Raw genomic sequence first — 15,506 nt, 5'->3', positions numbered from 1 at the left:
AGTTCCCTTGACAGTATTCTTTTTTTTTTCTTTCTTAAGAAACGGAGAGGGGAAATTTATCGTACCTTAACTTAATACTATTATCCGATTCTTCCGAGCTTTATTTTCAGTCCACCGCCTCCTGCTGAATCTCCACGTAGGGATTCCCCAACAGTGAATCCCGCTCCGATGCTTTGTATTCGTGGACGCTGCTCAATATGCTAGCTGGAGATAGTGCATGTGACTCCGACATTTGGGGTTTTTTTTTTTTCGGCCAAACGCTGCTTTTCCAGCCCTCGTCACCGCTCAACAGCAGGGTGAGGTTCCCGCTCACCAAAGCTCCCGCGGTTTCCAGCTCCGCTCAGGCGAGTGGCGCTTCCCGACCTTTGCAGACCACACCACGTGACCAATAGTTTTCCCACCCACCCCCGTCCTCACACCGCCGGAATTTCTTCCCGTCGCTCATCACTAGGAGTAACCGTCTCGCGATACCTTTTGTGATCTCGCTAGTCCGAGCGCTTCGTGTCTCGCGAGATTCCCCCCGCCAAGATGGCAGCGCGGTCAAGCTGGTGAGAACGGAGCGGCGAGCGGAGGAGGAGGAGGCGGCGGCGGCGGCGGCTTCTCCCGTAAGAAAGCTCGGCTGGGTTCAGAGGTTCTCCGCTCGCGGAGTGTCCCCGGCTGGGGGAATGCCGACGGGACGGGACTCGCCGCCGCGGCTCTGAGCGCCCGGAATCCTCCGCAGCTTTTGCAGCGCCGTGTCTCCCCATCGTGGCCCCCCAACGCCCGGGGCCGCCGTTGGCGATGACCGGAGAGAAGCTGCGCTCGCTGCGCAAGGATCACAAGCCCAACAAGGAGGACGGGGACCTGCTGGGGCCCGTCGAGGAGGAAGCGGCGGCCGCGCCTGGCGGAGGCGCTTTCACAAGCGCCCGGGCGGGAAGCGGCAAAAGCGGCCGCGGCTCGACCCACCGCATCTTCAGCAACCATCACCGGCTGCCGCTGAAAGGAGGGCCCGGCGGGGGCTCTTCCCTGGCCGGCTCCACCCTCGACCCCATCAAGCCCCCCGGTGCTCAGTTCCCCGTGCACGAGTGCGTCTTCAAGGGGGATGTGAGGAGGTTGTCGGCGCTGATCCGCACGCAGGGCATCATCGGCCTCAAGGATAACCACGGTAAGGGGCTATCCTCGCCCTTCTCTGCTTCGTGTCTCCGGGAAGGTAGGAGAGAGCCTTCTCCGTAGGGCCCGTGGCTGTGGGGTTCCCTCGTGACCCTTTGATTCCCCTGATTTATTGGTGGGAATTCTGCCTGTCCCTAATCTTCACTTCTCCATCTCCAGGAGAAATTAGGTGTCCGCCCTTGCTTTATTTGGCAGCATCCCTCGAGTTACAACTCTCGCTTAAGAGGGGAGCGTCCTTTCTACTGTCCTGAAAAATCAAATATAACCAATTCCTCCCAAGCCCTGCAAATGCCTCCTTCTTCCTGTTCTTTTGCCCACTACCACAGGTTCCACTTTTTTCAGATGGGCAGCTAGTATTTGGACAGGATCTTTTTATCTTTTATTGAAAAGTATTGGGCTGTATTTTAATTTTGAGAATTTCCAAACAGAATCTTCTTCAGAACCTAAGCGTTTAATTCAAGTTGTTCCTGTGTAGTGTTTCAGATCATGACCCGATTATGGGCTATTTTAAATGTTGAAAATGTTACTATTGAAAAGATTGTTTCTGACAAATATATGCTTGTGACTATGCTTTTGAAGAAGTAAAATTCTTGTTGCACACAACAAGGTTGATGTTTTTCTTCTTTAAAAAGAAAATACCATTTTATGTTTTTTTTTCTTCCTGTTCTAGACTCCTAACTCTTTACATTTATGTAAATTATATTCTGTTGAAGGAAATCAATTACCTAATCAGTGCTTTAAATAACTAAATGTCTCAAGTCCAAAGAGAATGTACTGGTCAGTAATGTAGGTTTAATAACTAAGCCTTTACTTATCATTCTCTTCTACAGTCTGTTTTATTTTTTTACTGATCATTATGATAAAGGAGAATATTTGTAGCTCGGGGTTGAAATGAGGGGTGATGGTGTCATCTAGTTTGGGTAATGAAATGTCTGCAAGAAAATCAAGCCAAGAAAGCACGAAGGACCCCTGATCATTATGAGGGTAACTTTCCTAGTTTTTATTTTGTACAGTTTTTCTCCATTAGTACAAACATCCTTTGTAATTCATTGCTGCCTATTATTAAAATGAAGTGTGAGTAAATGGCAAACTTGCCAGCTTCTTTCCTAAACACTAATCAGAGTAAATTCATACCGTTAGCAGTATGCAGCACCTGTTCATAGGAAATGCTGCCCTTGTAAGAGAATAGGAATGCAACCCTTCTGGAAAAAAACAAAACCTTATCCCTTCAGATATGTGTTAGTGTTACTTTTTGTTATGTTTTTCCAGCATAGCGAACCCACCTTTCTTTTTCATCTCTGGTGAATTGTTGTTAGCTAGTTTTTAAGAGAGTGATATTGTCTTAAGAACCATGTTTCATTTTTAATAACATGCATTAAACATAAGTTGATTCTATAACCATCGATATTAATCTAATAGTAGACAATATGTGTAGCTCAGTGTTGAACAGTGAAGTTCTTGGTGTTCTTTGACCATGGTTGCTTGCTTGAAGACATTTAATTTGCCAATTAGGTAACATTGCAGCAAATGAATATAGGGTTTGCTTTTATACACTAGTAGATTGCAGACTAGAATTCTGAATTAAACTATAATTCAGTTAGGATGCTGATACGTTTTGCTCAGATTCAGATTCAAAAGAAATTGATTTAGGATATATGTTGAACCTCTTAGCATCTAAAGCAAGGTTGTACACAACATTTTCCTTGAGAGACCTGGGAAAGATGGTCCCATGTGGCCAGCAGGTGCCTTGCAAAGGGTCAGGTGGGCAGGCTTCATAAGCAGTAGGAGCAAGAAAACGGCAAAGGTCAACTGGAGCAGCAGAGCACAAGGCAGCAGTTTTGGAGTGCAGGAAGGCAAGGGCAATTGCACCTGGACAGCTGAGGCTTTCTGGGGTGGCTGCAGTTTTGTACCACACCACTGGCTCTTTCAAAATGGCTGTGGCTTTGTGTTGCATTATTGGGATAAACTGATCTTCCCAAATTGGCCTGCAGCTTTGCACTGTTCTACTGGGCTTCCGAGGGTGCAGCCGTAGCTTCACTGTAGCTTCACACCATGCTGCAGTGCTAGGATGGCTGAAGTTTCCAGGATTGGCTGCAACTTCACACTATGTTGTGGCCCAGGGGCTTCTTGCAGCCTTAGAGCTATGCCGAGAAGCCCCTCAACCACGGCATGGCAAGCCGGCCAAAGTCATACAGTTCCACACAGCTGCTCCACAAGTAAGAGTGCCAGGCAGCCAAAAGGGCAGTTGTGAAGAGAGTTGTGGGGAATGGGCAGTTGTGGAAAGTTGAAAGGAAGGCAGTCCCATGGAAAAACTGAGGGCTCGGGGTTGAGAGGAACCAAGCCAGAATGCCTCAGATTGGGGTGGGTTCTTGGCTAATGACTGGTGGAATTTCATTAATGACAACGGAGGGTGCCGTCACTAAACAATGCAGTCATGTGACATTGCACTTTATAGCTATATTACTTAGCAGTGGAAATACTAGTCCCAATTACTACCATGACTCAAGGATTATCTGTATAACTCATAAACCATCCAACAAGTTTTAAGAAGAGACTGCAAATTAGGAAGGAATAGGTATTGCATGGCACGTGGCTCATAAATCCTTTTCTAATCACCTTCCATAACCCTAAATTAAATTGATTTAAGTATATATTATATTCCAAATTACATATGTCTAATGTGTTCTGTACCTGATAGTCATTTTTAATTACGTATAACATTTGCTGTTGAGAGTAGACAAACTTTAACACTCCCAACTTGCTAAATTACAATTCTTAACATCTCAGGGCAGCATGCTGAAGAATGCTGTGAGTTGTAATTTAACAAATAATTGGAAGAACACAGTTTTTCTATCACCTGGTAAAGAAATCTGAATTCCTTCTATATGTTTAAACACCAGCAGTATCAAAACAGTCTAGGTTTTAAGGTTATCAGTAATATATTTGTTCAGTTGACTCCTGGAAATTGCCTAGACCAGGGGTCCCGAGCCCCCAGTCCATTGACCAGCACCAGGCTGTGGCATGCCAGAAACCGGGCCATGCAGACAAACAAAGCCCCATCCACAGGATTCAGGCAGCATGTAAAACCACATCCTCTCTAGTCTACGGAAAAACCCCTCTCCATGGAACTGGGCCCAGAAGCCCAAAAGGTCGGGGGCCACTGGCCTAGAAAAACTCTTTCGTTTTCTTGACAAACTTTTTTGGAAGTGGTTTGTCATTGCCTCCTTCCTAGGGAATGGGAGAGAGTGATAGACCCAAGGTCATCCAGCTGGCTTTGTGTCCAAGGCAAGATCAGAACTCACAATGTCCTGCTTTCTAGCCTGGTGTTGTAACCATTACAAGTTGGCTGTCAGATGTTTCATCAGTCAGCATTCAAGGAATAAAGCAATTATTCCTTCTCATGCCTCTGTATATGTTTCTTTGCAATACAAATATGAACAAGAATAAAATTGTCACCAATTTTTAAGACTTGTTAAAGCATTACATTTGTGTTCTGTATGATTGCAATGTGTGCCAATACAAAGCCAAGGCATTAGAGGAAACACTATACTGTTTTAGTTAATGCTGAACAGAACTTTACATCTGAAAATTTCATTAGAAATTAATAGTGGGATGTAAGCCCAGTGCTTAATGCATGCTTAACATCATGTATATTAATGCTGAGATAATCAAGGTTGCCAACTTGAAACATATTTTAATATGCTAAATTACTTGTATATCTTCTTTTTTGTGTAAACAAAACATAATTAAATCTGGAAAGAGAGATGCAGTTATACAGCCTTACAATAATAAATACTTTTGACAATTGAAAATTTCAGGCGTATAAATTTATAAACTTGTAGTAAAAAGGATTGTAACATAGTGATACATACCTTCACTTTTCATAGATTTTTCACATGCTGAGTGTCCGTACTAAAAATGTAATGCTTGCATTTAACAATTTCATTGTATTTTTAAAGGCACTGGAGATATTTTTCTCCAGGTTTGTCTTCAGTAAAGTTCACAGTGTTTATTGGATTTCAATAAAATGGGTTAAGAGTTTGCTTCTAAATTGCTGCACTGAATGCTCCAATTAAAAGGTAACCTTTATAATCTGATGTCAGACTTATTCATATATTAAAACAGGTTTTCATGCAGCCACAGACATGGTTTAGTACAGTATATCTTTACAAGTAATAGTGCAAAGAGACCTCATCACTTGATTAGGTATGGTAGGTTAACAGGAGCAAAATGAATATTGAGAAGAAAGAATATAAGGCAATGAACTTTGTATGAATAAAAATCTACTTTGTGTGATGTTGGAGATATCTCCAATTTATCAGGTTAGTGACTCCAGCTAGCAAATGTAATAGCTTAGCATAGTTTAACAAACATTGTATTACTGCCGTTTAATCTTATTTCTATACTTCTATATACTATTTTGTTACAAAACTCAGAATGGTACAAGTCTGCTAACTGCATCAAAAAATTTATTGTTCGCTTATTTTGTGTATATTACTGTTCCAGTTGTGCTAAGGCGTGTTGCTTAGTTTTACATCTCTCCTCCTGTGATTTTTTTCAGCTTTTTCTTCCTTTTTTCCTTTCTTTTTTTTCTCTGTCATAAAAACAAATGTTGATGTTCTCTTGAGCCTAATTGCTAGATGCATATCAAATTCTTTCCTCTTGTACCACAAATGCAGAAAACAACATATCTTCTCATATAATTTGTAATTGTTATGCATAGTACTTACTTAACAAACAGTTGCTTCGTAATGTTCAAAGTTATGTCTGATCCCACAAAAGCTACTTATGACCCGGTTCTGGAATTTTGATAGCTGCGCATACCCCCATGGTTATATGACCACATTTCAGGTGCTTGGCATTATAGCCAGTTCCAATGTTCTGCAATCACATGACCATGATTTACCTAATCATGATTTATTTTTTTGCCGGTTTCCAGCCTTTTTAGCTGGTTTCTGGCAAAATAAGGACATAGGACTACATGAATTTGCTTAATGATTGTGATGTTTACTTAACTGCAAAAAAATTTAATTGGATCCAGTTGTTTGGGTATGTTGACTTATGACAGAAATGCCGGGCTCCATTAACGGTCCTAAGTCAAGTACTACTTGTATTCCACTTCCTTTATTCTTTTCAATTTATTTAAAACATTTATTTGTTCCATGGAGGTTTGTGTGGCAAGATAGGGCTTAATTTCAGATTATTTTATTGTGCTCCACCCAGTTTGTAAATCTGGTTTGAGGCTATGAATAAATACATAGTTTTGGAGGGGGATTGAATAGTGACTTAGATCTGTCTATTGCAATAACACTGGAGACTTTCAGACCTCAATTTAGGCCAGAATTGTGTCCTCTTTCTTCTAGCAATCCTCACCCCCACCTCATTTTATTAGATTTCCTCTTGTAAATTCCTAACTATAAAAATAATATATAAATTAATACATGGGTATATCATATTATTGATTCTGGTTACTTGTATCAAATTAAAAATAATGTTACATATCCCCTAAATAAGCTTAAGATAATTAGCAGGTTATTTAATTGCACGGAGTAATATTTCAGTTAATTTAACCCTTTTTTTTCTTTATAGGGAATACTCCTTTACATCTTGCTGTAATGCTGGGGAATAAAGGTTGGTAAATATATGTAGATATATTTATTTTTGTGATAATGTATTATCTACCATTTAACCTCCACAAACCAGATTTTTCTTCCCTTAGCTGCTAAAGCTTATCATATTTTGAAATAGCTTGAAGACTGTGCTAAAGCAAAACAAAAGAATTTCTGTCTATCCTTTTTTCTCCTACTCTCAATTATGTTTTAAAATAAAAAAAATAGCTATGGGAAGTGAGTAAGTAACAGAAGAATAGTAAAAGTGAACTTATCTTAGGGAAAGGAAGCAGAGGCATTTAGCAAGACATCCCCAATAAAGGAGTGGTTCTGCAGGTGGTGACCACAGACCACTTCTCAGTTCCTATGCTTTCTGGCTGATGGTTTGGTCACTTTTGAATGCTGGCAGTGCTTTCACTCTAGTGGTAGCATGAGACAGAGTCTACAACCCACACAAGTGGCTCAGTTAGTGCAGCTCATCCAGGATGGCACATCAATGCGAGCTGTGTCAAGAAGGTTTGCTGTGTCTGTCAGCATAGTGTCCAGAGCATGGAGGCATTACCAGGAGACAAACCAGTACATCAGGAGACATGGAGGAGTCCGTAGGAGGGCAACAATCCAGCATCAGGACCGCTACCTCCGCCTTTGTGCAAGGAGGGACAGGAGGAGCACTGCCAGAGCTCTGCAAAATGACCTCCAGTGGGCCACAAATGTGCATGTGGCTGCTCAAACAGTCAGAAACAGATGCCATGAGGGTGGTATGAGGGCCCAACGTCCACAGGTGGGGGTTGTGCTTACAGCCCAACACCGTGCAGGACGTTTGGCATTTGCCAGAGAACACCAAGATTGGCAAATTCGCCACTGGTGCCCTGCGCTCTTCACAGATGAAAGCAGGTTCACACTAAGCACATGTGACAGATGTGACAGGGTCTGGAGACGCCGTGGAGAACGTTCTGCTGCCTGCAACATCCTCCAGCATGACCGGTTTGGCAGTGGGTCAGTAATGGTGTTGGGTGGCATTTCTTTAGGGGGCCGCACAGCCCTCCATGTGCTCACCAGAGGTAGCCTGACTGCCATTAGGTACGGAGATGAGATCCTCAGACCCCTTGTGAGACCATATGCTGGTGCGGTTGGCCCTGGGTTCCTCCTAATGCACGACAATGCTAGACCTCATGTGGCTGGAGTGTGTCAGCAGTTCCTGCAAGAAGGCATTGATGGACAGGCCCGCCCATTCCCCAGACCTGAATCCAATTGAGCACATCTGGGACATCATGTCTCGCTCCATCCACCAAGGCCATGTTGCATCACAGACTGTCCAGGATTTGGGGGATGCTTTAGTCCAGGTGTGGGAGGAGATCCCTCAGGAGACCCTCTGCCACCTCATCAGGAGCATGCCCAGTCGTTGTAGGGAGGTCATACAGGCACGTGGAGGCCACACACACTACTGAGCCTCATTTTGACTTGTTTTAAGGCCATTACATCAAAGTTGGATCAGCCTGTAGTGTTTTTTTCCACTCCAAATCCAGACCTCCATGTGTTGCTAAATTTGATTTCCATTGATAATTTTTGTGTGATTTTGCTATCAGCACATTCAACTATGTAATGAACAAAGTATTTAAAAAGAATATTTCATTCATTCAGATCTAGGATGTCTTATTTTTGTGTTCCCTTTATTTGTTGAGCAGTGTACATAATTTTGTATAAGCAGGTAAATAGATTAATTTTCATATTTTTAGAAGACTTTTCTGTGCAGAAAATTTAAACCAAGCATTCAGTGTGCACTTTTATAGTTTCATGGCAATTCTTTAGCTGATGTTTTGAATAGATTGATAAGTGTCCATTTTGTTATGGGATCTATTGATAAAAGCAATTTTATATTGCCCATATTGAATTCTTCATAAAACATTTGAAGCTTATTAAGTTGGTCCTATTGTCGTCATCACTTTTTGGTTTCTTAATTTTTTTGTGACATATTGGATGGAACTTATTAAACTGTAAATTTCAAGCATTCAAGTATTGGGTAAACCTCCATGTTTCTTGCATCTTTTTTGAAAACAAAAGGCTTCTAAAGTTTATTTTTTAAAAAATACAGTATTACACTACTCCTTTACATTCTCTCCCATATTCTTCATTTCAGATTAAAATTGCTTGATCTAGTTAAGAATTTCTAGCATTCTTTAATATTTAATTAGAAAAACAATATAGGATAAAAATTGAAACTACTTTAAGTTGATTATGATGAAGATATTTTTTTAAATCATGTATAACTATAAATGTGTTATTTATTTTGTTTTGCTGGTCCATGAAATTAAGATATTAGTACTAAACAATTCTACAAACTCAGAATGACTTTAGGTTATGAAGATTAGATTAAATCCTTCTATGTATTGATGTCTGTTCATCCCATTCCCTTTTAATCTTGAGACAGAATTATTGCATAAATTGAGAATGAAATATCTTTTAAATTGACTTAACTTCCTTGCTGATTATGCAATAATTTCTAAAATTATGCTATGTTCATTACACTATTACAGGTTCTAGACTTTTTCCTATATCAGTTTTCAATAACTGCTTCAAATAAGATACTTTATTCCATAGCTGGTCCCTGGATCACACATTACATCAAAAGAATTTTATTCAGTTACTGACTATTGATTAAAAGTTATTTTATTCATCAGATATTTCCATTATTACATTATGGAAAGAAGGCAATTTTTTTCTCCTCCCCCCATAACCCTCTCTACTACATCTTATGTAATTATAATCAATCCCTTCAAGGCAGACTTAGTAACTTGTAAAGAAGAAAGTTTTTGTTTCCATTCTGTTGATCTTAACATCAGGAAGTCTTCCAATCAGATTTAATCTTCCTGGTGGTAGAGTTATTGAGTTGGATTAAGAAGAAACTGCTGTTTGCCCTATTGGAATCACTGGAAAAAGTTGGTACGATGGGATGTACTAGTCTGGATTCCCAGGAGGAAGTCCAGATTAGTACATTCCAACCGAGTTACTCAGGACAAAAGCTTTGATTCCATTGGAACCAAAGCATAGCTAGTTTCTTTTGATTCAGCCCACTGTGCTGGGAAATCCTTATAGTACCTTTATATAGCTTGTACCAAAACAGTAACTTAGAATGATTCAAAAGCAAACAGTATCCTCCATTAATTTAACATTTAGCTCCATTACAAGAAGTTTGCTATTTTTATTTCTGTGATTTGTTAATGGAAACTTAATATTATTCATCTATCTAATGTCATTTATTACAGAATGTGCTCACTTGCTTTTGGCCCACAATGCTCCTGTAAAAGTGAAAAATGCTCAGGGATGGAGTCCTCTTGCAGAAGCCATCAGCTATGGAGATAGGCAAATGAGTAAGGAATTATTTCTCTGATTTTATGTAAGAAAACTATTTAGTCTTTGAAGGAACAATACGTGAAGTATTGGGGAATTGAGATTTTACTGTAACTATGAATAAATCAAGAACAAAGTATGCATTTGTTTGGGTAGGTAGTCCTTGCCTTATGACTTAGTGAGTGTTTGAAGTTACAACAAACTCCCAAAAGATATTTACAACCCGATTATGAAATTGCAGTGGGCAGGATAGCTCCCACCACCACAGTCTCATGACCCACATTCCAAATCTAAGCAGCCATCCTGTATTTATGGCCATTTTCCACAACCTGCAGTCACATGACCACAATTTACGATGTTTTCACCAAAATCCTGTCATTTTTGGTTTTGGCAAAATGCCCCTTAGCAAGCACTGGGGTTCTCTTAACAACAACATCATTTGCTTAACATTCACTGCAAAAAAAAAAAAAAAGATCATAAAATTGGGTCATTAATTTGATGGTTCTCTTGTGTCCATCAAACCTATGGCCAGAATGAGCAGGCTCATTATGTTTGTAAGTTGAGGGATACCTGTACACATGCATACAGAAAAAGAGTTAATAAAGATTATGTTAAAATTCATAGAGTGTTTTGACTTTTTATTTTTTAAGAAGTCAGGATAGTAGTGTGATTTAATGCTTCCAAATGAATTGCATGAAGGTGAGACAAACTAACTAATTGTGTGTTTTGTGTATGTGTGTATGCATAAAATTATATAGCTCAAATCCATACCATTAATAGAGCCTTTTGAAGAATGAAATCTTTCCTGATCAGTAAATACCATTTAGTTTGTTCATTTCTAAAGAAAATATTTTCTTCAATATATTTGTGTATTGGTATGGTCTTCTTATATGTAATTACAATTCCATGATTTATGGCTTACAGTGAATTTATTTAGTTACAGCACTCCTAAGGAAACTGAAGCAACAATCTAGGGAAAGTGTTGAAGAAAAGCGGCCTCGATTATTAAATGCCCTGAAAGAGGTAAATTAAATTAAATGAGGATTTTATCAGAAAGCTGTTAATTTTAATAAAAGAGTTTGGGTGCATTCATTTTCAAATACTTTTCATGGGTATTACCCCTATGCATACAAATCAGCAAGTAGCTCACAACAGACTTTTTGATATGAAAGTTACAGTGTTCCTAATTAATCCTTACATTTCTAAATATCATTTTGCTGTGAAGGTTTTGATGCTGATCTATAAGTGAATCATTATGTAGCAGTCATATGGATTTTAGAAAAAAATGTTGTGGGTGTACTTCTGTAGTTGTATGATACTTATGCCTGCTGGAAATACCAGGCACCAATAAAAACCTGTTTAACCATTTAAAGCCTCAGGAGAAGATGCAAGTAATATGTTCTAAGTTAATTTGGTTTTGGTTTTGGTTGGATTATTCTAAATGTTAATGAACTATATATGCAGGCCTCTAACTGCTCCATCTCAGCCTATGTGGTATTGTGATCGTATGAGTGGTAATATAAAATTAAATCAGCTGTAGGAAAGCAGAAGCAATTTTGAATAGTGATCTCTTGTCATCCTAACCACATGTGATTTACACATCATAAAATGAAATATCTTTGCAGGATAATAGGATAAGTAAATTAATTAAATTTTGTTGTTTTACATATATGTTTTGTAAGACTATGGTAATGTAGCCAAATTGAAATATGCATTCATAAAATACATACACACACATACACACACAATGTATTAAGTTTTAATTGACAATATTTTTCTTCAGCTAGGTGACTTTTATCTTGAACTTCACTGGGATTTTCAAAGTTGGGGTAAGTTTTTTCTGAAATGCCTATATAAATTGCTTATGATTCCTAGTGATCATATATATAGATTATGGAGAGATTTAAAAATTTAATAGCATTACTCCAGAAAACAGTTTTTGCTTAGAAAGGTGCAAATCCATAAAATACATTTTTATGTAACTGTATATGAGCATTTCATCACATATATATGAACCGTGGTGGCAAAATAATTAGAATGCAGTATTGCAATTCTAACTGGCTCAAAGTTGCCTCAGCCTTCCATCCTTCTGAGGTTGGTAAAATGAGAACCCAAATTGTTGGGTGCAATATGCTGACTCTGTAAACTGCTTAGAGTGGGCTGTAAAGCACTATAGAGTAGGATACAAGTCTTAGTGCTATTGCTATTGTTGTGCTTGTAAGGCATGTTAGATATAGAAAATCCAAATTTTCTAGCCGTTATTTGTACAATATGTTTAGAAAGTTCTTGTATTTAATATTTTAACTGTATATAATACATTTTAAAGACTAGTGAATTATAAAACTAGTATAGCATTGCACTAATGAATGAAAGCAGCACAAGTGTGATTCCTTGCTGAAGAGCTCATGTGCACCAAAGCTACTAGAGAAAAGGGCCTTGATCTGTGGAATTGTACAAAGGAAAGCTTCCACCAAACTTCAGATCCCAACTATGCATAGTTGTGGAGAAATTTTCATGTATTTCTCTCATGATATGACCAGGGTTTCCCAACCCTAGCAACTTTTAAGATGCGTGGACTTCAACTCCTCTTGCTGGCTGGGGAATCCTGGGAGTTGAAGTCCACGCATCTTAAAGTTGCCAGGGTTGGGAAGCGCTACTGTAGACATCGGTGCTTTATGGAGGGATCCCAGACTGAGCAGATGCTTATTAGTGTCTTTGGAGATTAGCTATTCTCCAAAGATGTTTGTGTTGATGTTTAATTTCATGTTGCTGTTTCTCCTAAGCATAAGACTAGTATGCTATAGTTGGGACATATTTCTCCCTTGATCTGAATTTAAAAAGAATTCTAATTTGTGACAACATCTGTTCCTTGATGATGTTATTCTGCGTCTTGATCCCTCAGCATGTCTGCTTCAGCCTTCTCTCTGGTGCTTTGAGTTTCTCGGGCCCCTACGTACAATTTCCAATTTAATTCCCCTTCCCACTTTCCATATAAGTTGTGATTAACATCTGTATCCTAATCAGACTTTAACCCCCACTCCTAGCTGTGGTTTAAAAGCTATGTGTGATTAGCATTCAAATTAATGGTGCAAGAGTTCCTGCTTAAGGATGCTGACAAGGCAGTAATTGTTTGAGTAATCAGAAAGAAAGCCCAGCAGTCTGATATATATTCCTAATGTAACCAGTTAATGATTCTGCATTGACTCAATATTGTAACATAATTTACTGAAAGAAAGAATTGTAATTGTGATGTTACTTTTAATACATAACATTTACTTTGTCTATTCAGAGGGTGTTTTGCAAAGTGATAAAATGCGTTTTTGAGCCCACTACTCAAAGCATCCAGAGCAGATCTGCAAAGCAGCTGCATTGAAATTTGAAAGGCTGCGGTGCTTTGATCCTTTAAAAAAAACAAATGGTTCATGCAGTTCTCCTTTTAGTATTTTATTGTTTCCTCCAACACAAACAGAAAAGGGTTTTGTTGCTTTGTTATGCAGCATAAGCCGTAACGTATCAAATAAATACTTGATAAAATATAACTGTATCTCAATTTGAATTCCAAGAATTTTGGTTGGCACGGGACCTGTAATAAAGTATGCTGGTATTATTGTATATGAATTGATACATTATATTGACATTTAGTCAAATTGTCTCATTTTTGTCAAATCCAGTGCCTTTACTTTCCCGAATCTTGCCTTCTGATGCATGTAAAATATACAAACAAGGTATAAATATCAGGTAAGAATATTCAACCTGCATTACATTAATTATCACTTTTGCTTTAAAATGTTAATAGATATTAATAGATGCTTTTCCATATAATTTATTGTAATTAAGAGAAGCAAATATTAATATTTTTGAAGGGGAAATAGATTGTACTTAACAAGTTCACTAAGTTTTTGATTAACATTACCTCCATATTTTCTGTAATGTTCTGAAAACATTGATAAATAGATACCCTCAAGAACCCATGGTTTGGACTAATTTCATGTGATGAAACACCAATGACAGAGACTGGGAACAAAATAATTTATAGAAAAACTATACAATGTCAGTTGCTATGAAACTGGTATATTTTCAAAACAGTGTATATTCCTATAGCAGAAAATAAATCAGAGTGGGGGGAAAAATACACTAATCTAGAAGTCATCAAGGAGGAAGCCATACTCCCACTGGGACTGGCAAGGCAAGGTAGTCCTTGAGATATGGCCACAATTTCTGTTGCTAAGCAAGGCAGGGGCTCAGTGGGTTACACTCAACTTAATAACCTTTTATGTTGCTAAGTTAATCACTGCAGTTCTTAAGTGAATCATATGGTCATGAAACAAATCCTGCTTCCCTCATTGACTTGGAAACTGGCTGGGAAGGTTGCATGTGGGGATCACATGACCCTAGTTCAGTGGTGGTATTAGACCGGTTCGGCCCGGTTCTGGCGAGCCGGTATCAGCGATGAGCAGCTGTTGGGCCCACCTGCCCGCCCAGGCTCCCATAATCACTTTTATCTGCTGAATTTGAAGCGCAGCTGCTTTGCGCGGCAGCTGGTGAAGCAACCGGGATCGTGCAGGCTTGCAGGAGGCAAGTTAGAACGCCCACCAAGCCACGCCCACTGAACCGGTGGCAACAATATTTCAATACCGCCACTGCCCTGGTTTGCTGCAGCCAATAAATACATGCCAGTTGTCAAGCATACACATTTTTATCATATGATAAAGTTCAAGGACCAGTCGTAAGTTGCTTTTTTCAGTACTGTTGTAACTTTGAACAGTCACTAAACAAACCATTCTAAGTTGAGGACTGTATATATAATATATAATATAATATCAGCAAACTTTCCTTTTCCCTGGTGGTGTTATCTTGCTGGATAATAAATCATCTGCCAAAAAAAAAAGCTCAGAGAGCATCAAGTGTCCAACAATGTATTCTGTTTAACTAAAATGTCTATAAGCAGCATAAAGATCTCTCTTTCTCTCAGTTCTCATTTTGTACTATTTCTGCAGGCTTGATACAACCCTCATAGATTTTACTGACATGAAGTGCCAACGGGGGGACTTGAGCTTCATTTTCAATGGTGATGCTGCACCCTCTGAATCCTTTGTAGTTTTAGACAACGAGCAAAAGGTTTACCAGCGAATACATCACGAGGTAAGCGTTTGCAGGGGTTGCGTATTCAAACGCAGTACATTAGTTTAGCATGGTGGTTTTAGACCCGTGCGAAAACAAAACAAATTGAAAAACCCAGGTTTAAAAGGCGCAAGGTAAATAGCCCCGTGGAACTGTATTTGCACCCTTTGCAATTGGCTGAATTTTTTGCAAAACGCAATACTTGCTTTAGGTAGGGTATCAGTTCTCAATCCAGATCCATAAGGTGTTCCTGGGGGCCCTAGGGTATTTCAAGAGATT

The 15,506-nt window shown here is 39.2% G+C and overlaps 1 protein-coding gene across 1 annotated transcript in view; it reads left to right on the top strand.

The window, feature by feature from the left end:
- The first annotated feature begins 510 nt into the window (after window positions 1-510).
- The window catches only part of ANKRD13C (ankyrin repeat domain 13C), a 29,932-nt gene continuing 14,936 nt past the window's right edge, over window positions 511-15,506 (top strand). Inside the window, exons 1-7 of the mRNA XM_026679352.2 lie at window positions 511-1,144; window positions 6,739-6,780; window positions 10,022-10,126; window positions 11,044-11,129; window positions 11,890-11,935; window positions 13,778-13,844; window positions 15,104-15,248. Of these exons, the coding sequence (XP_026535137.1) occupies window positions 781-1,144; window positions 6,739-6,780; window positions 10,022-10,126; window positions 11,044-11,129; window positions 11,890-11,935; window positions 13,778-13,844; window positions 15,104-15,248 (855 nt within the window). The 5' untranslated portion in view covers window positions 511-780. The remainder of the gene's footprint in view (window positions 1,145-6,738; window positions 6,781-10,021; window positions 10,127-11,043; window positions 11,130-11,889; window positions 11,936-13,777; window positions 13,845-15,103; window positions 15,249-15,506) is intronic.

This window comes from Notechis scutatus, chromosome 3 (genome assembly GCF_049901735.1).
Source record: "Notechis scutatus isolate UNSWTSFEM ecotype Mainland chromosome 3, rNotScu1.2, whole genome shotgun sequence".
Lineage (NCBI taxonomy): Eukaryota > Metazoa > Chordata > Lepidosauria > Squamata > Elapidae > Notechis > Notechis scutatus.
This window is presented reverse-complemented; position numbering and strand designations above follow the sequence as displayed.